The following is a 19986-nucleotide window of genomic DNA, read 5'->3' as shown; positions in this document are numbered from 1 at the left end:
TTAGTATTAGCAGTGGCAAATTATGCAAGAAAGCAAGCGTATACAGCATCAACAAAACAAAAAGAAGAAGGAAAAAACTTCCCATTTCACCTCTCCATCCTGCCTCCAAAAGTTTGACTAGTTCTTCCTTGAAGTTTGTTCCAGTAATCAACTACCCATGGGCTAAAGGCAAACTTCCACAAGTCTATTCTGCAGCTGTCCTCCTTCAATTTGAATTTGTGCACCCTCATGTGTTAGCCTGGGCAAGAGGAAGAATCAGCACCGAGCTTGCTCAATCCCTTGAATGCCTTAAATACCTAATTCAGATCACCTCACAGGTGCCTAGTCTCCAGTTCTGCAATTTGCAGAACTGATGCCTTTCTTGGTAAGAGTGCCCTTTTGTTCCCCTCACCAATCTCACTGCCCCTCTCTATTCCTGCTCCAACAGCTCTACCTCCTTCCTAAAATGAGGCCACTGTACCTGTATATAGTACTCAAAATTCACCTGTATATAGTACTAACCATTTGCCCTATATGTTGGAATAATCACCTCCTTATCCATGCTAGCAAATTCCTGTATATCATTGCCAAAACTGCATGTGCGGTCCTGGGAGCTGATCTGCACTGCTCAGATAATTTCATGTCTGACTGCATAGTTATTCTCAGGTCTTTTTCATTTTCCACAACCCTGTGCGCCGACCGGGCTAGCCGAGTGGGTAAAGTGCCTGCCCGGCAACCCAAAGGTCGCGGGTTCGATTCCCGCCTCGGGCTTGGATCAAAGTACTACAAAAACCTTGGGAGGTGCAATATGGCCACAGAAGCCGATGCGCCAACAACTACCAAATAAAAAAAAACAACAACCCTGTGCATAGTACTAGAGTCGATACATTAATCGGGGATTACTGCTACCCATATGCATTACCATTTGTCATTGTTTAACCTCGATTGCCATTTCTCAGCCCAACTGCTTAATTTTTCTAGATCTTGCTGCAGTAGCACATCATTATTACTGTCATCAACCACCCTGCCAGCCTTTGTATTATATACAAACTTAGCCTGATTTACCTTCATCAGTATCATTAATAAATACAGAAAACAATAATGGGCCCAGCACCGAACCCCGGGAAACTCTACTAATAACATTAGTCCACGAAGAGCAGTGTCCATTGATAACAACTCTGTCTTTTCTGACTCAACCATCCCTTTATCCATAGCAAGAACTTGCCCTTAATACCACACTGCTCCAGTTTGTATGTCAGGCTATTATGTGCAACAGTATCAAAAGCTTTCCTGAAATCCAAGTATATGATATCAAAATTAATTTTTTGATATGGTTCCTTTGTTACTGCCTTATAGTATCCAATTAGATCAGTCAGACAAGGTTGCCTCCTGACAAACCCATGCTGTGAATAGAGTATAACTGCATTCCTGTCTAGATTTTCCCTCATTACTTCTTTAACCAGTGATTCCATTATTTTCCCTGGAACAGAAGTTAAGCTAACAGGTCTCTAATTACTTATGTCACTCCTTGATATCTTAGCTTGCCCTTTGTGAATTTAGGACACATTCGCACATCTCCAGTCCATGGGGACTTCCCTTGAATCCAAGGATGCTATCATAATTATGGCTGGTTTGCTTAATTCCTTTGCTGCCTCTCTTAATATAATTGGATAGATCCTATCTACCTCAGGTGCCTTTCTTGCATTTAACTTCAGCAGTTTCTGTTTCACTTTTCTCTCAGTGATTACAAAATCATTTAGCTCCCTGATAGATTTTGATAAACTTCTAGTATCCACTCCCCTAAAGAGTTTAGGGTGACTACCCATCATGATTTTCGCAGTACAGTCCTGAAAATGCACTTAAAAATCTCACGTCCCAAAACTGAATTGAAATATCTCTTAATCAGTCAAATGAACTTGTTCTCCAAAAAATCTAAATGGCAACACTGTTTAGCTGCCACACTGAGGGCACACTGTACGCTATCTGTCCTTCTCCACTCAATACATACTCATTTGCTGGTAGTGAACAAACTAAAATTAATCTTGCTGTAGTTTTACACTAGATTTTGCTGGTGTATTTTTTAGGTGTGTAATCATTTGACATTTATTTAAGTTTTTGCAGTTGTAGTAGTGCTTAGTCCACATTTCCGTAGCCGAGTGGGCAGGAGCGGGAGTGCAGTAGCACACGCTCTTTGAGTAGACCGTATTCAGCAGTCAGGGTTCAAGCCCCTGACTGCTGAATACGGTCGATCTGCCAACCCGCACTGGACCAGCGTGGCAGATTATGGTCCATTTCCCTCAGCATGAATTGTTGAGGAGGCTTCCATCCTGCAGTGGGTTGATAATGGCTGCACTTTACTTTTTAGTAGTGTTTATGGGACATCATGATTCTTTCAAAGGACCCTCAGAGAATGTATATTTTTCAAAATGAATGATTAGTAAAATATGCATGGTTGAAACAACTACCTGACTACCTGATTCAAGGGCAGTATGTTTTTAAATTCAAATAATGAACCAAAACTGATAATTTGAAAATTTTTATTTTTGGCCAAAGATTCCCATAATCTGCTTTAGCTTGCCTAACATCTTCTGTTACTTGATTGCAGATTACAGTGGGGCCTCGACATTTGATATTCTCAGGAACCGATATACCTTCCATAAGATCATTTATTTTAAGGACCGATGATATTTTCAGGTACCGATGGCTTTCTGATATAGCTGGAATGATACATGGGTGGAAATTTTCAGATGCATGGTACACGGAACATTGCTTGTATGATTGTTCTCAACAGATTACCGTCTTTTTTATTGTTCAACAACTTTATTTTTTGATGCATGCCATGCGGAACATCGTTCATACAATTGTTTCAGATCTATGACGATCCGAAACTTTAAGTTCCATCAACCAGTGGCAGTGCTGTGCACTTTAAAGACTTTAAAGCCAGCAGAGGCTGGTTTGAGTGCTTCAGATAAAGGGCGAATATCAAAAGTGTTGAAGGGCATGGGGAGGCATCCAGTGCTGATAAAAAAAAAAAGCAGCTGAGACCTTTAAAATTGAAATCCAAGAGTTTGTTGATCAGGAGGGTTATCTTCCCCAGCAGGTTTTTAACATTGATGAAACTGGCCTCTTCTGGAAGCGAATGCTCAGGAGAAGGTACATCACTAAGGATGAGGCTAGTTTAGCTGGGCATAAGCCTATGAAAGATAGGCTTACTCTCCTGTTGGGTGCCAGTGCCTCTTGAGATTTTAAGCTGAAGCCTCTTGTGTATCACTCTAACACCCCAGAGTATTTAAACAACAAAAGGTTGGCAACGGCATGTGAGAGTGTTTTGGCACAGTAACAAGACGGCCTGGGTTACAGGATATGTCTTCAGTGAATGGGAGCTTAAAGTTTTTTGTCTTTCATTGAGAAAAATGTGAGTTATTGAGTTTCAGTAAGTTATCTTGAGAAAAATAAGCTTCCTGGTAAGCACTGCTCCTGCTGGTTAATGTGTCAGGCCACGATCCCAACCTTGTTCAATTTCTTGAAGCACAATTTCACTTTGTTCAAGTCAAATTTTTGTCACCCAACACCACTCCTCTTCTTCAACCAATAGACCAGCAAGTGATTGCAAACTTCAAGAAAATCTACACCATGAAAATGTTTGCAAGTTGCTTTGCAGCAACCTCTGGTGAAAATGCTGTTACCTTCAAATATTTTTTGAGGTCGAAGTTCAACATGCTAGATTGTGTGAGGCTGAATATAATTTCCAGGAATGATGTTTCCGAGATGTGCATAAATTCAGCCTCGAAAAACATCCTTTAATTATCCATAACAATGTATTTGAAGATGATGGTGCTTTGACAAATGATATTGTCACTCTTGGTAAATCAGTGGGTCTGGAGGTTGGCAAAGAGGATGTGGAAGATCTTATTGATGCTCATGGGCTTGAGCTTAACAATAGAGGAGCTATAAGCATTGGAGAAAATTACAGAGAGTGACACTGGAGAGGAAGAGTTAATGTAAAAATGAAGTATAACCTGTAAGAAATACCTATTTTATGTGTTGTTGGGGAACGAATTACAGGAAATCAATGTATTGTTGGTTTCAACTTACAATATTTTCAGCATACAATGGGTTTTGTGGCCAAATTACCATCGGATGTTGGGGCCCCACTGTAGTTTATATCTGCTGTAGGCTTCTGTATAACTTGGAAAGAGAGAAAGATGTTTTAAATGCCCAAGAGAAGGAAGAAATACACAAGCACAACTACATTTTTTTTCTTCCCCTTACGGTAAACATGCCATTCAGTAGTATCTTCCCTGCTATTGATGAGTTTGGAATATCCAGGACTGTTTCTGTACTAGTTTTTTTTAAATATTTTATTAAATTACTAATTACAAATTAGTAATTTAATAGATAATCTAATGTTTCCACAGTGGCATGTGGAAATATTAGTAGTTTATTAACTACAGTTTGAATGAGAGATGGATAAGTTTAATTACTAGTAAAAATTGAAAAGGAGATGGTCATTAAAGGTGAGTGAAGGGACCCAGTATTTAGAAAGCCATGTTGCTTTTATTGGATATCATGTGGAAAAAAATTGATATTGTGTGAAGTGCCAGATGCCACAAGACAATGTCTTTTGGGACTAATACGTGTATGATCTCTACTTTAGTCACTGATTGGACTTTCCTGGTAATATAGTGCTATACAAAGAAGCTTAATGAATGCTGTTGTCGATAGTTGCTGACATTCCTCTATCCCTTGGAAACAGAAAGTGTGTTTACAGGAAATAGTTAGCCCACTCACCTTTTGAAAGATGTTATGAACTCTCCATGTGTTGATATGCCTTGTAATAACTTTGTCAGGATTATCTTTTTTTAGCAAAATATACGTAGTTTAAAAACTAAAAAATCTGAATTAGATTATCTTTTCTTTCTCTTGTCTTATCTTGTCTTTGATGCCATATGCCTCAATGAAACGTGGCTATCTGTAAATACATTTGAACTTCTTTTTCCTCTTTTCTCAGGTTATAATAGAATAATATAATTCTAAATAACAGAGACTGTAAAAAGGGCCTGGTGGGGTGTTCTTTCCCTCATTGAGTATTTTAAAACTGTTAAGTCTGTTCTTTCAAAATCATCAGTGTTTATTTTTCACCTATGGTTGGAGAAAAGATATTAGCATTAGCATTAGTAGAGGCATTTGATGCAAGAAAGCAAGCTTATGCAGCATCAGCCAAAAAAAAAAAAAAAAAAACCCACTTTCACTTCACCCCTCTGTTCGTTCAAAATACCTGTCCAGCTGATCCTTAAACTTATTTAGGCTATCAACCTCCACAACAAGGGATGGAAGTCTGTTCCACCAACCAACCACCCGCTGGCTAAAGGCAAATTTCCGCACGTCTATCCTACATCTGTCTTTCCTCAATTTGAATTTATGCCCTCTCAGGTGATTTTTCTGAGCTAGAGGAAGAATCCCATCAGCATTGAGCATGCTTAAACCATTCAAGGCTTTATACACCTCTATCAGATCACCTCGCTGGTGCCTAGTCTCCAGACACTGTAATTTGCAAAACTTAAGCCTGTCTTCGTAAGAGCACCCCTTTGTTCCATTCACTAATCTTGTTGCCCTTCTCTGTACTCGTTCCAGCAGCTCTACATCCTTCTTGAAATGAGGCCTCCAGACCTGTATACAGTACTCTAGGTGTGGCCTGACCATCGCCTTATACAATGGAATAATCACCTCCTTATCCCTGCTGGAAAAATTCCTGTATATCATTGACAATACTCCATGAGCTACTCTTGCAGCCCGTCTGCACTGCTCAGAGAACTTCATATCTGCCTGCACAACCACCCCCAAGTCCCTTTCATTCTCTACCACTGTCAGTGTAGTACCACAGAGTTGATACGTTGCTCTGGGGTTGCTGTTTCCCATGTGTAATACTTTATATTTGTCAATGTTAAACTTCATTTGCCACCTCTCAGCCCATCTGCTCAACCTTTCCAGATCCTGTTGCAGCAGCATAGTGTCAGTAGTGTCCTTGACAACCCTGCCAACCTTTGTATCGTCTGCAAACTTGGACATTAAGCCCGATATACCATCATCAATATCATTTATAAATACAGAAAACAATAATGGACCCAACACTGAGCCCTGAGGGACTCCACTAATAACATCAGTCCACGATGAGCAGTGTCCATTGATTACCACTCTCTGTCTTCTCCCCGTCAACCACCCCTTTATCCATAGCAGCAATTTGCCTCCAATGTCACACTGCTCCAATTTGTGCAGCAGTCTTCCATGTGCAACAGTATCAAAAGCCTTTCTAAGATCCAAGTATATAATATCAAAGTTATTCCCTGCATCCAGTTCTTTTGTGACTGCATCATAGTATCCAATCAAGTTGGTCAGGCAAGACTTCCCCTTAACAAAACCATGCTGTGTCTGAGCTATAACTGAAGTCTTGTCTAAATGATCCTGCAGTGCTTCTTTAACCAGTGCATACATTAATTTTCCTGGAACAGAAGTTAAGCTCACAGGTCTATAATTACTTGTGTCAGCCTTTGATCCTCCTTTGTGAATTGGGGTCACATTTGCACATTTCCAGTCTATGGGTACCTCCCCTGAGTCCAAGGAAGCTCTCATAATTATGACTAAGGGTTTGCTTACTTCCTTTGCTGCCTCCTTTAATATAACTGGATAGAACCCATCCACCCCGGGTGCCTTTCTTGTGTTTATCTTCAACAGTTTCTTCTCCACTTTACTCCCAGTTATTTCAAGATTCTGTAGCTTACTGCTAGAGTTGAATACACCTCTGGCATTCCCCTCGCTGAATAACTCCTCATGTGTGAATGTCGATGCAAAATATTCATTTAGTTTGTTAGCTACCTGAGCAGGATCATCAACACTTGACCCATCAATATCAAGTGGACCAATCTGATTCATCCCCTTCCTTCTAGAGTTTACATAAGTAAAGAACTCTTTGCTGTTTTTCTTTGCATCCCTTGCCAAGGATTTCTCGTAATCTGCCTTCGCCTGCCTAACATCCTTTGTAACTTGGTTGCATATCAACTTGTATCTATCATAGGCTTCTGTGTCATGTGTTAATTTGTATGTATCCCATGCATTTTTCTTCTCTGCCATATCCCTCATTAGTTCATCTGACATCCATTTTGGCCTAAACCTTGAACAATATTTCTTAGTTGGTATGTAAAGCCTAGTAGCTTCCAAGATAAGTTCTTTGAATGCTTCCCATTTTGAATTTGCTGTTGGCAACATCATCAGTTGGTCCCACTGTAGAATTTAAATACTGTCTCAGTCCATCGTAGTCGCCTTTACGGAAGCAATAACCCTTCCCTTTACCCCTAATGGTAGTTACCTCTTTGAGTAAATCCCACTTCAGCACACTGTGATCACTGCCACCTAGTGGTTCATTTATCTGCAGATTCTTAATGCATGAAGAATCACTGCTGATAATCAAATCAAGAGTATTACTCCCTCTAGTTGCCTCGCGAACATGCTGATGTAGAAAACAATCATCCAATAAATCCACAAAAGCCCTGCTAGTGTGTGAGTAACCAGCCCCCAAATTCCAGTCAATATCTGGGAAATTAAAATCTCCCATTATAAGACTCTCTGATTTACTGGCCCACTCTATTTCCCTGTACAGTTCCTTATCATACTCATCAGAGTCATTAGACCTATAGCACACTCCTACTCTCAATTTTGATCTCCCAATGTTTATGTCACACCAAACTGACTCCACACTGCACTGTCCAGCGATGTCGACTGGCTTCACTTCCTTGGTTTTTATGTGTTTCTTAACTAATAGCATAACCCCTCCCCCCTTCCTATCCTGTCTATCCTTTCTGTAGACGTTGTACTCCCCAAATTGCAGTTCTGCATCCCTTATATCTGTGTGACACCACGTCTCTGATATCCCAACAATATCTGCCTTCGATGTTTTGAGCAATACCTCAAATTCATCAAATTTATTTACTAAACTCCTAGCATTGGTGTACACGCAAGTATACCTGCACCTGTTTCTATTCTTAGCTACCCTAACACAACCCATGTGTTTACTTGTACCGAGTGGCTCCCAGCAGTCTCTGAAATACCATGCATCTTGTTTTTCAGGCTTCTGCTCATTCTAATAGAAGCAGTGCAAGAATCTCTTTCACCTCTGCCAGTGGCTACTGTCAATCTCTTGGTCTTTGTCTCCCCCCAAGCTAGCAGTTTTCCGACCCACCTAACACTGCCTCGATAGCATCAGCAAATATTCTTGCACCCTTTCTATTTAAGTGTATCCCATCCCTGTAGAAGCAATCTCTCCTGTTAACAAGTACAGTCCAGGCTGAAAAAAATTCTACCCCTTGAGCCTTGCACAATCTTTCCAGGGCTGAATTGATCGACAAGGCTCTCATCATATACTCCCTCCTATCGTGTCTGGGCAGAATTGCAGACACTTTCAAATTCAACCCTAATTCTCGGCTTTTGTTCAACAGTGACCCGTACTTGTTAAGTAATTCTGCCGGTCTCCTACTCTTAATATTATTAGTGCCAACGTGTACAACTATATCACCTATATTTATTGTGTACAACTATATTTATTGAGTTCTGAACAGTGCAGACAGGCTGCTAAGATATCTCTGTTCTGTTAATATGTTATCAGTCATAACATTAATTGCTCTAGCTACGCAAGTTATAAATGCTGTAAATTAATAAATGAATAAATAAATAATTGCTGTATTTATTACTAAGTTTTAATGTTTAAAAGGAGAGAAATTTTTTTTTGTGAGTATAAGAGCATATGTAGTCATATAGCATCTCTTGAATACTGCATTTGGATAAGTATAAATAATACATAATTTTGTCATTTAGATTGCTGATTGAGAATGAAGTATAAAATTATCAACTGCTATGCTATTAGGTTATAAGTTCCTATGACATTCTGTGACCCCATAACCATCTTGGGGTCACAGGATATCAGATATTTGGGTTCATAAATCATTCTCTACTTGAAACATTATCCAGGTAACCCAAAAAATGAGTATCTGTTTGGTTCAGTTTATCAGCTGATGTTGCTGATGAACTGAACAGTTAGTTCATGCTGATCTTTATGGAACAAAAAATCCTTCATAGCTAGCGAGGAGAGACTGCGAGAGTGAGGTTTAGCAGTATGAAATTCGCAATATTGAAAATATAATTGAGTGTTTATTAGAAAATCCTTGAGCATGAAGGCAAGCAAGGCTCCTTGAGTTAATGTATATCCAGTAATTTTGAGGGAGGCAGCAAGAGAATGCATTAAACATTAAGGTTAATTATTAGGGCATCACTCAGAGACTCGGAAGAGATTTCTTTGGACTGGAGAAGTGCTAGTGTATCACCAGTACATAAGGACAATTCTAAGAGCAAAGTGGATAACAAAACAAACCAGACTTCAGTGGCAGAGAAAATCACGAGAATCATGAAGGGAAAATCATAGTGATAAAGACTGGAATACAGGATTATATTTTGAAATGAAATTGTGAAGGATGTAAACACATTTTTGTTAAGGGAAAATCATGTGTAACTAATCTGTAATTCTCTGACACTAATGGCACAGTGGGAAGGGACTGCACTCTTTGAAAACCAGCAGGCTGCTAGAAGATTAAGTTTTTGGAGTGCTGGAACAAAACCAGTCCCTCAACTTGACTAAGTATGTTAATGGACAGGACATCAGAGGGAAATAGAAGCCTATTAAATACATACTGGACATCTTTGTTGGACAGATCATGACATACAGTGGATCAGGCTGTAACTTTCTGTAATAATGTCAGTTACTTTTTCTCCAAACATAAATATTCTTGTTGTGGGTACTTTGATACTTTCTGTACTTTCATCTGTGAAGAAAAATTTTACCATATTGTGGAAGTATCATGAAAATCTCTAGTAACTTTGCACTTCTGTTTTTTATGTTATCATTGCTTAATTACTAATTTGTTGGCGCCTCTGTAGACAGGTGGGCAGGAGCAGCAGTGCGTAGCACATGCTTCTTAATTAGACCGGGGTTCGAGCCTGTGACCACCAAATATGGAGGATGCGGAAAAGTCAGGGAATGACCACCGCATATCCCCGGAGCAATATGGCGTTAGTTGCTAATGCTCCTAAAAACCAAATAACAACAACAACAACAGCCACTGATTTGTTATATACTTCATTCTGAAGAACAGTTAACTTTAGCAGACTGTGAAACATGATATAGGCTGTGTACATCATGACAACATTAATACTATTAATAAATATAATAAATACATAATAAATATATGCTAAAAAATGTTAATTATATCAACTTAACTAATAGGGTGTAGTCTCTCAAACCTGAATTTAAATTTCTCTTTAGTGCCAGTTTCACTTTACTTGTGGTTATGTGCATTTCAGCAGCTTTCTGTGGTCTGTTTTTCATCATCCTTATCAATTTGTAATCTGCTGACATATTCTGTTTTTATGTAATTCATTTTTAAATTCTGCTTGTAATCTGACAGACTTCACCATACTGTTTATGTAATTAATGTTTAATTAATTTGTAAATAACTTTTACTTATAACATGCACTTCTGTTTCTTTCATTTTTTACAAATCAATTATATTTAAACTTTTAAACTTTGATAAAATTTGTAAAACATCAGAATGCTTAATTTTTTTCATGTTTTATGCAGTGCTTTCAATAAAATGAAATAAAAACAAAATAAACAAAAATAAAGTTTTGTAGAGATGTTATTCTCTGACATTTTATATAGTTGAAAATATATTCCTACTGTACAACAGTATTTTTTAACAAATATTACAAGCTTCAGATGTAGAAAAATGTAGTGGTCTTTGAGCTTATGCCATATTACTTAAAAATTAACAAATTTTCACTGAACAATCCTGCAACTGTGCTTTAGATGCTTATCATGTGGCTGTTATTGGAATATTTTTCATTGATTCCCCCCCCCCAGGTGAGATAGTCACAAGAAAGGTAACCTAATGATATGAAGGATATGATACACTTCTGAACTGAAATTTAGGATTATAATTGTGTTCTTTAATTATTCTGTACTTTTATCAATACACTGCCTGGCCACTTTCTTAGAACCATGAGTTAAAAGCATATTCAAGTGCTGTTGGCTTGAATTTCTGCCTACATGACATGGTGTGTAGTCAACAAGGCATTGAAAAGTGACACTAAGAATATTGAACCATTCTTGTAACAAAACCTGTGAATTCCTGGAATGGGCACAGGATTGTGCTTTTCCAGTTCATCCCACAGATGCCCACAGAAATCATGATCCAGGGACATGGCAGATGCTTACATGGTAGTTGGATGGCAGATACTTACAATGTTAGTACACAACAGGATAGTTCAAGTGCATCTTATGATTTCTTTGATATGTGCACTCTTCCATCTGTGATGGAAAGAATAAATCAGGAACTCACCTCCATCCTCTTGTGTCCATCCTTTTTTTGCCTGGTACCAACACAGCCATATTTTCCAATTTAATGTACAAGTGGCTACCATGAACATCTCCTACTCCCATTAAGTGCATTCTTTGTTGAATTCTTTGAATGGTTTGGCATCACTTGCATCTACACATCTACATGCAGAGTGACTGTTGTGATATTCCCACGTTAGACAGAGGCTAATTCTATTATTCTGAGACAATTAAATTCCATGATCCACTCCTGATATAGATCAGGAGTGGATCATGGAATTTAATTGACTACAGTTGTACCTATTCACAATGCTTTCTGAGCACTTCTCCTTTTGTCAAAAAGTTAAATGAACAGGTGAGGGCAACCAGTTGAATGCTTGACAGTTGTTGCCATCCTTCTGCTGTAGTAACTGCTAAATGCAGACCAATCAAGCATAATTCTTTCAGACTTCTGAAAGAATCAAGCATAATTCTTTCAGAAGTCTGTTAGATCCTGTCCATTTCCCATTGCAGATGAGCTGGTTTGGTCAGACCACACAGCCTTATACCATTTTCCTGCACATCACACATCATGTATTGTGGGCAGGAAAGTGATTTAAAGGAGAAAACCACTGATTGAGAGGATTTTTGAATATCCTTAATTCCAATAAAGAATCATACCCATGATCCTAATAAAGTGGCTATGCAGTAAATAATCTAAATAAAAATAAATACAACTGAAATATGATCTAAAATTATTTGCTACACAGATACTGGTGGTAGGAGTGATATGTCTGACCATTTAGAGAAAAAGGAGATGCTATCAGCAGGAGAGAAGTATGAATTTTTTTTTATTTACAAAATTTTACATTGAATATAATTTAAAGCTTTAAATATTTAGTAAAGCAAAATTTAGTGTTTAGTATAGCAGAAACTATATGGATTTTGAAATGAATTAGTAAAACTGAGGACTATATTACTTCTGTATTTAGCAGAAAGAGAATTTCAATGTGTAAATAAAGCTACGGTCTTAATACTCACTCTTCTGAATACGATACAAGATTCATCTATAGAGAAATTTATCTGTTCTTCACTCCATAAATGTTAAGTTGAGTTGAATTCTCCACTCCAGAAATATGGGGTGATATATAAATTTCAGTGTTGTGCGAGTGTTACATATCGTCAGGGCATCCACATAGATGCCATACAAAACTGAAATTTATTTCAGCAATGGCTGAACATGTAGCACAAGGGAGGGGATCTGACTATTGGATATGAGAAAGACCAGAATAGCTGCCAGTGGCTTGAAGCACTTCACATTTACAGTGCAAAACATGTCATGAACAGCAATGGGAGGGTATCCTCCCTACCTTTGAATCATTGTGTGGTGATGTGATTCACAGCATTGGAAGTCAGGGGTAAAAGAGAGGGAGGCAGGTTTATCATCATTGTACTGGGGTTAAGAAAACATTTGTATTTACTCAGAAGTAGTTGTGATAGAAAGAAGAAATTTTTTTTTGGTTTGATACCTTGAAATCTCTACAGCAACCACACAAATTTTGGTCTCTATCTGACTATTAATTTTTTTTCTTTGCAGCACTGAATGAAGTGAAGTGGCACAATGGATAAAGTGGAATGTGGGTCAGTGATTCAGTTCCTCTTTCTGCAAGAGAAAACACCAAAACAATCCAAGAAGAAATGGTTGCTGTTTTTGCAGAAGACTCCCTAGGTTACACAATTAACAATTTTACAGGTATAAACAATTCAAGTGTGGAAGAACCTCAGTGCATGATGAAGAAATCCCAGGATGCCCAACAACTGCTGTAACAGAAGAGAATTTTGCAAAAATTGAAGCATTAATCCCGGATGATTGCCATATTAGTATCAAAGAACTAGCCCAAAAGTAGTGTAGGGTCTGTGGAGAACATCATCCATCAACAGTTGCATATGAGTAAAGTGCCTACTAAATGGGTTTTCAGCCTTCTCACCCCTTTCCAGAAGAAGGAAAGGGCACAATGTGCACATGAAATGTTGAGGTGCCAGGAAAAACTGAAATATTGCTGCATCCTTCTCATTCCCTTGACCTTGTACCTCTCAGATTTCTTTCTCTTTCCTGCCCTGAAGTCCTTTCTTCATGGAAAACACTTTGCTGATGATGATGATGAGGTGAGTTGGGATTCATAGGACTCCTCAAAAACTGGCTTGCAGAAGTTTATTGAGAAGTGGCAAAAATGTGTCATTTTGTTTGGGGACTATGTTGAAAAAGTGTAATACACAGTGTTTATTTTAGCCTTCTATCACAGCTAATTCTGGGTGAATACAAATCTTGTTTCAACCCCCCCTCCCCATATATAGATAACAATAATAAGTTAATTGTTCAGAGACCTCACTATATGATCACATGACTGCATCCGTGTCTCATTCTGTATTTAAGAAGTTGCCATTGTAAGAACAACTTGCACAATATTAATTGTTCATATTTATTTTATACATATTTATATATATATACGTTGAATAGAACAACAAAACAAGAAAGTCGAAATAAGAAGGTAGGAAAATGGGGATGTAGTCTGGATGTTTCCAAGGTAGGTAAATTATTAAGAATAATTTTATTGTTAGGTGAAATACCCAAGACAGGTTTAAGTAACTGTTCTAATGTTATTCCTGGAAAGTGAACATAACTATTTTTACAAGAAGTAATAAATCTGAATCTAACAGTCATTTTGTGAAATTGTAGATATAAGTATATACAGCGTTTTCACAAAAAAATTGTTTTGTGAAATTGTTGTGTCTACTGTACACTCCACTATCATATTTCGAAGAGGGGAAATAAATTAAAAATTGGCCATATATTCACTTTGGTATATTCAGTTTCAGAGTAAATTTTTGTAAACAAAACAATTTTTCAGAGACTAATTACTGTAGACACCCATTTTTGCCCCTCATCTAGAGATGCAATCAAAGAGTATATCAGTAGAATGCTAATTACAAACAGCTGCCTCTGGAGGGGAATAGGGCTACCGTTAGTCAAGTGCATTACATTAGTTATAAAGACTAAAAGTATTCTTGGGCAAAGGCCTCAAGCTACATGGGAGTGATGTATGAGTTAGTGCAATTGCATCATTTTTATACATAGCATAGGTAAATGGCATTGTTTTAATATCTTATATTGTGGAAACCTTCACAGCGAGTTGCCATGATATCGCCTTACTTCCAATAAGTAATGCTTCACCAATGGAGAAGACTATTGTTACTTATTCTCGGCGAATACCACCACCCAGATGGCACTTTTTCAAGGCTTTTTGGTCTCCCTTTGGTGGGTGGGCAATTGGTGTACCCTGGTGTTGGAATTGTGATATCTTAGTTATAAAGTATAACTGCACAATATGAGAGATGCCTGATGGCATGCAATAATTTAGACTAAAAGTGTTCTTGGGCAAAGGCCTCAAGCTACGTGGGAGTTTACTGATGTATGGGTTAGTGTAATAACATCATTTTTATATGTAGCAATGTGCTACATATAAAAATGATGCAATTGCTAATCCATGCATTAGTTATAAAGTAAATTTTTGTAAATAACAGCACAAGACATCCATTCTTCGGCTAGACGTTACACTTAGGATAGCAAAAACTGCTAAGGGCTAAACTAAACAAAAATATGCATGAACTGACAAGTGATTTATGGAGGGAACACGTAACTTCACGCTTCTTGATTAGACCGGAGTTCGAGCCCATGACCACCAAATACGGAGGATGCAGAAAGGTCAGAGAATGACCATCGCATATCCCCAGAGCAATATGGCTTTAGTTGCAATGCTCCTAAAAAAAAAAACCAAATAACAAATAAATAACATAACTTCATGTCGATACTGTGATAGGCCAGACAGTTTGGTTTTGCCTTAATTTTCTCAAAACACTAAATTCTAGGGAAATATTACCCAATTTTTTTCGCTATGTGACCCAACTGGCTTTTGGCCTAACATGTCATGGCCTAGTGGAGATCATAGCCGAGCAATTTTTTGAACCAAAGAAATGTCAATAACAACCACAACTTAGTTCAATTTAAAAGTATTTGAAAGTAATGGAGCAATGTTTCTCATTTGAACAATTTCTATGTGAAAACAAAACATTGCAGGCATCTGCCAAATGAAAAAAAAAAACTCAAACCAGTTTATGCTGAAGCTACTTTAATGAGAGATGTTCTCCTGAATTTTCTGCACCAGTTTCCCAATTCTAGGTTCGGCTGTAGAAAGCACACATCTAAGATCTCCTGCACAATCATGGCAGTTCCGAGCCTTTGTCTTAAGCTGCATCAACGCTGAGAAGTCTGATTCACAAAGATAAGTTGTTGCAACGGGCAGGAGCTTCTAAAGGCATTCCTTTGCAATGTTGGAGTAGCTTCCAATCATTTTTGGCCAAAACTCATAGATAGAGGAAGCTTCAAAGACATCTCTGCATCCAGAATCATTTTGAAGTTCAATCAGTTCACCTTGCAGGTCATCCTGGATGTCACTGACTTTAACAAGAAAAGGATTCCTCATGAGTGCTAGTCCTTCTCTCCCAATTTCTGGAAAGTACTGCAGAAATTCTTCTCGGAAACAGCTGAGGTGTGTCACAACATCCTTTGCAACACCAGGATCCAATGGATCATTAATAGTGATTGCTGAAAGAGATTTGAACATGGCAAAGTTCCCTTCCTCAGTCTTTCGTTTCCAGTTTTCCATCTTCTTTGTAAATTCACTGAGAGTGTCAATGAACTGAATGATAGTTGTTCCCTTTCCTTACAGCTTTAGATTCAGTCTGTTCATTTGATCAAAAATATCCACAAGGTATGAGCAGTGAAAGACCCACAGCTTTTCATGGCTGTAGGAAACTCTGAAACTCTTCCCAGAATTCAAACACTCATGCCACAACATTGCCTTTTGATAGCAAATGCACCTTGCTGTTGTAGAGCAGGTTCTTATGCTCTGAATCCATTTCTGTGCACAATTGCTTGAACAGTCGGGAATTCAAAGCATTGCTTTTCACGTAGTTCATGATTTTGATGACTTGTTCTAGAGCATCCTGAAGATGAGATGGAAGGTTTTTTGAAGCAAGAGCTTGCTGATGAATCAGACAGTGAACCCAATTGATGCCTGGAGATCAATCTCGAACAAGTTAGTTAGTTATTTGGTTTTTAGGAGCATTAGCAACTAAGGCCATATTGCTCCTGGATATGCGGTGGTCAATCCCTGACCTTTCCACATCCTCCGTATTTGGTGGTGACGGGCTTGAACCCCGGTCTAATCAAGAAGCGTGTGCTATGCACTGCTACTCCTTCCCACCTAGCTGCGGAGGCGCCCTTGAACAAGCATTTGGAAGTCACTTTTTGCACCTAGTATAGCTGGGGCGCCATTGGTGCACACTCCACATAGATTGTGCTAGTTCAGTCCCTCGTGGTCAAAGAGCACTGATACTATTTCCATCACATCCACAGCTCTGGTATTTCTTTCGAGAGAACAGCAGAATAAGAATTCTTCCTTAATGGAATCACCCTTCACATACTGAACGAAGATAAGAAGCTGTGAATATGATGAAACATCTGTAGATTCATCCAACTGAATTGAGAACAGGCCAAATGCAGCATCTTTTATTTCTGCAATCAACTGTTCTTTTATGTCGCTAAACAAGTCAGCAATCCTCCTTTGAACTGCATTATTCGATAAAGAAATTTTGTTGAACTTTTTTTCGGCTTCTTCTCCAAGCAGAATACGAGCCATCTTCAGAGTACATGTCTTGATCAGAGTCTCTCCGACTGTGTGAGATTTCTTCTGTTGCGCAATGAGGAAGCTGACGACATAAGAAGCCTCCTTAAGATGCTTGCCTTGCTGAAACAGTGCTCCACTTTGATCCAAGTGCTGGTGCTTCATGTTCTCTTCCATTTGCTTGAAGTAGTCCACATCCTTATGTTGATGTTGTGGATGCAACTTCTCTAAATGGAGCTTCACTTCAATGAGTGCAAAGAGTGATTTCCAAGAACTTTCTGACACAGGACGCATTGTCCCTTTAATTCTCCACGATCATGGAAGGATGTGAATCCAAACTTTGTATTGTTCATCATATCCTTGTTTTGTCATTTCAGAAGGGTTTCTGGAGTAAAACTTTGAAATACCTAGGAAACAGCAAATAAAAAATAATGCAAAAAAAAAAAACAAGACCTAAAAAAAAATGCAGGGTATATAAAAAATAGACATATGATCATAGCCATTAGATCAGATTTCAGATCCAGGAATAGGTTGAGTAGCATGGCCCCTACATTTTTTATCAGCATGCAATGAATCGATGCTACCTGAGGGATGACCTCATTTATGTATCTTTTCACCATATTATACTATATATATGTGTATTATAACATATATATGTTCTTCACTATAGCATTTGTTACCATGAAATACATGAACAAGATAACTCACCTAGAAATAGTGTCTTGGAAGGTGATTAGCATGAGAGAGTGACATGCATCTGACTCAAGCGTGCCACAAAACACAAGTGAATAAGTTTTCAGCAACTGTCAGAAACCAAACACTATGCAGAACACGGTATGACTCATGCAAGTTTCATGAGTCATACCATGTTCTGCCAACTTTGTCAGGTACAACTCGAAAATGGTGTGGCCATATATGCCTGTCAAGAAAAAAAGACAATGGGCATTCTCTGCCCATTGTCTTTTTAATGCATGATAAAAGCATGATAAAAGCATGAAAAATAAATGCATGATAAAAGAAGTAAATCAGTAGGACTGAAGTAATGCCCACCAAAAGAAAAAAATTATACAGTTGAAGAAAAGTTAAAAGATTATCGAAAAAGTTAAGAATGGCGAAACAAAATGTAGTATATTTTGTGAATGTGCAATTCCATATCTGCAGTTGGATGAAAGATAAAGAAAAATTGGGTTTATTCATAGACTCCATAGTTCAATGTAGTAAGCCTCCAAAGAAAGAAAACTAGACTTTGTGAAAACAGTGATGTGGACCAGTGCTTATACAAGTGGTTTCTACAGAACTGTTTTTAAGGAGTACCAATAAACGGGGTAATTTTGAAAGCACAGGCAGTTAAATTTCATAAGCTACTTGGTGAAGATGATGACATTTAAAGCTTCTGATCCCAGGTTAGTTTTGTAGGTATTTCTTTATTTGGTAACATTACAGCAGCAACAGAAGTGTTTCCCTAATTTCTGCATAACGCGATTCAAGATGGTGAATTCACAGATGAACAGTTGTATAACTAAAGGCACCCAACAAAGTGAGCATGAAAACTTAATAGAGAGAGAATTACTGTGCACAAACAAGACTGGAATTCACAAGCTAAAGCTATTGTGCATTGATTCCAGCAATTATTCCAAAAATTTCATATGGATGATGACAACAAATAAACAAGAAGAATATAGTATGTAGAGGAGATACAGATGATACTATATAGTCCATATAACCCATGTGGGAATCATTTGAGAGAAGTTTGTCTATCTTTGAAGTTAAACTGGTGAATTATAGCTCTCCATTTCAAGAATTAACCTGGCCCTCTATAAAATTCTGTATTTATATGTCTTAAAAGTGCAGCTGTTTACAAGCTTTGGACAAACACATCTACCATAACACTATCTATCTATCGAAATTTATTTTTATAGATAAAGTTAAGTGTATTTCATGTCATTTTAAAGTGAACTGCCACAATCTTTTTGAATGGACATGAGACAGCCCCCTTTTTTTTTTTTTTTTTTGGTAGTTGTTGGCGCATAGCCTTCTGTGGCCATAATGCACCTCCCAAGGTTTTTGCAGTACTTTGATCCAAACCCGAGGCGGGAATCGAACCCGCAACCTTTGGGTTGCCAGGCAGGCACTTTACCTACCCGGCTAGCCCGGTCGGCCCCCCAGGATGTATGTGTAGTATAACTTGTTTCACAGCAAGATTATTGGCTAATTTTTCTTTATGGAGAATGCTGTTAAGACAACAGTGCACTTTGTAGACCTTCTGGAGTGTTACATTTTGACATGTCTTGAGCAGTTCCATCTCACTTTCATTAGGATGGTATGCTGCTCTGTTGGAACCTCATCCTACTTGAAATTTTCAGTGGTTATGTTCCACAATTGCTGGATCATTCTGATGCCTCTGTTGTGATATGCCATAATTTATGCCTAATTTATTAACACTTATTGGAGAATCACCAATGCCTAATATTTTCTAATGAATGGCATAAGATGTGGTTATCAAATTTGCATTCCTTTGTCATTGTTGATATTCATATATCTATTAGTCCATATATCCATTAGTGTAACAGAAATGTTCTTATAAAATTGTTAGTATGAAGCATTTTTAAAGTTATTAAAAGATTAATAACTTTAAAAATGAATAAATATAAAATAAATAAATGATAAAAGTAATGTTTAAATAAGTTTTTATGATGATCATTATACCATCAACAAACTATAAAATTTTGGTCCTTAATTATGTTATCAAATTTGGGTATAACAGGGATCCTGTTAGGAGGAGTTTACCCTCTTTCATTAAAGTTTAAAGTACATTTAGTGCAAAAGTTTGAGGTATATAAGAGCTAT

At 37.9% G+C, this 19986-nt stretch overlaps 1 protein-coding gene across 1 annotated transcript in view; it reads left to right on the top strand.

Moving 5' to 3' along the window:
• LOC150076491 (uncharacterized) overlaps window positions 1-19986 on the top strand; it is a 392042-nt gene that overhangs the window by 200872 nt on the left and 171184 nt on the right. Inside the window, exon 7 of the mRNA XM_090387905.1 lies at window positions 12166-12232. Within this exon, the coding sequence (XP_090244031.1) occupies window positions 12166-12232 (67 nt within the window). The remainder of the gene's footprint in view (window positions 1-12165; window positions 12233-19986) is intronic.

Source organism: Mastigoproctus giganteus, chromosome 13, assembly GCF_048544385.1.
Source record: "Mastigoproctus giganteus isolate SK-2022 chromosome 13, ASM4854438v1, whole genome shotgun sequence".
Classification (NCBI taxonomy): Eukaryota; Metazoa; Arthropoda; class Arachnida; order Uropygi; family Thelyphonidae; genus Mastigoproctus; species Mastigoproctus giganteus.
This window is presented reverse-complemented; position numbering and strand designations above follow the sequence as displayed.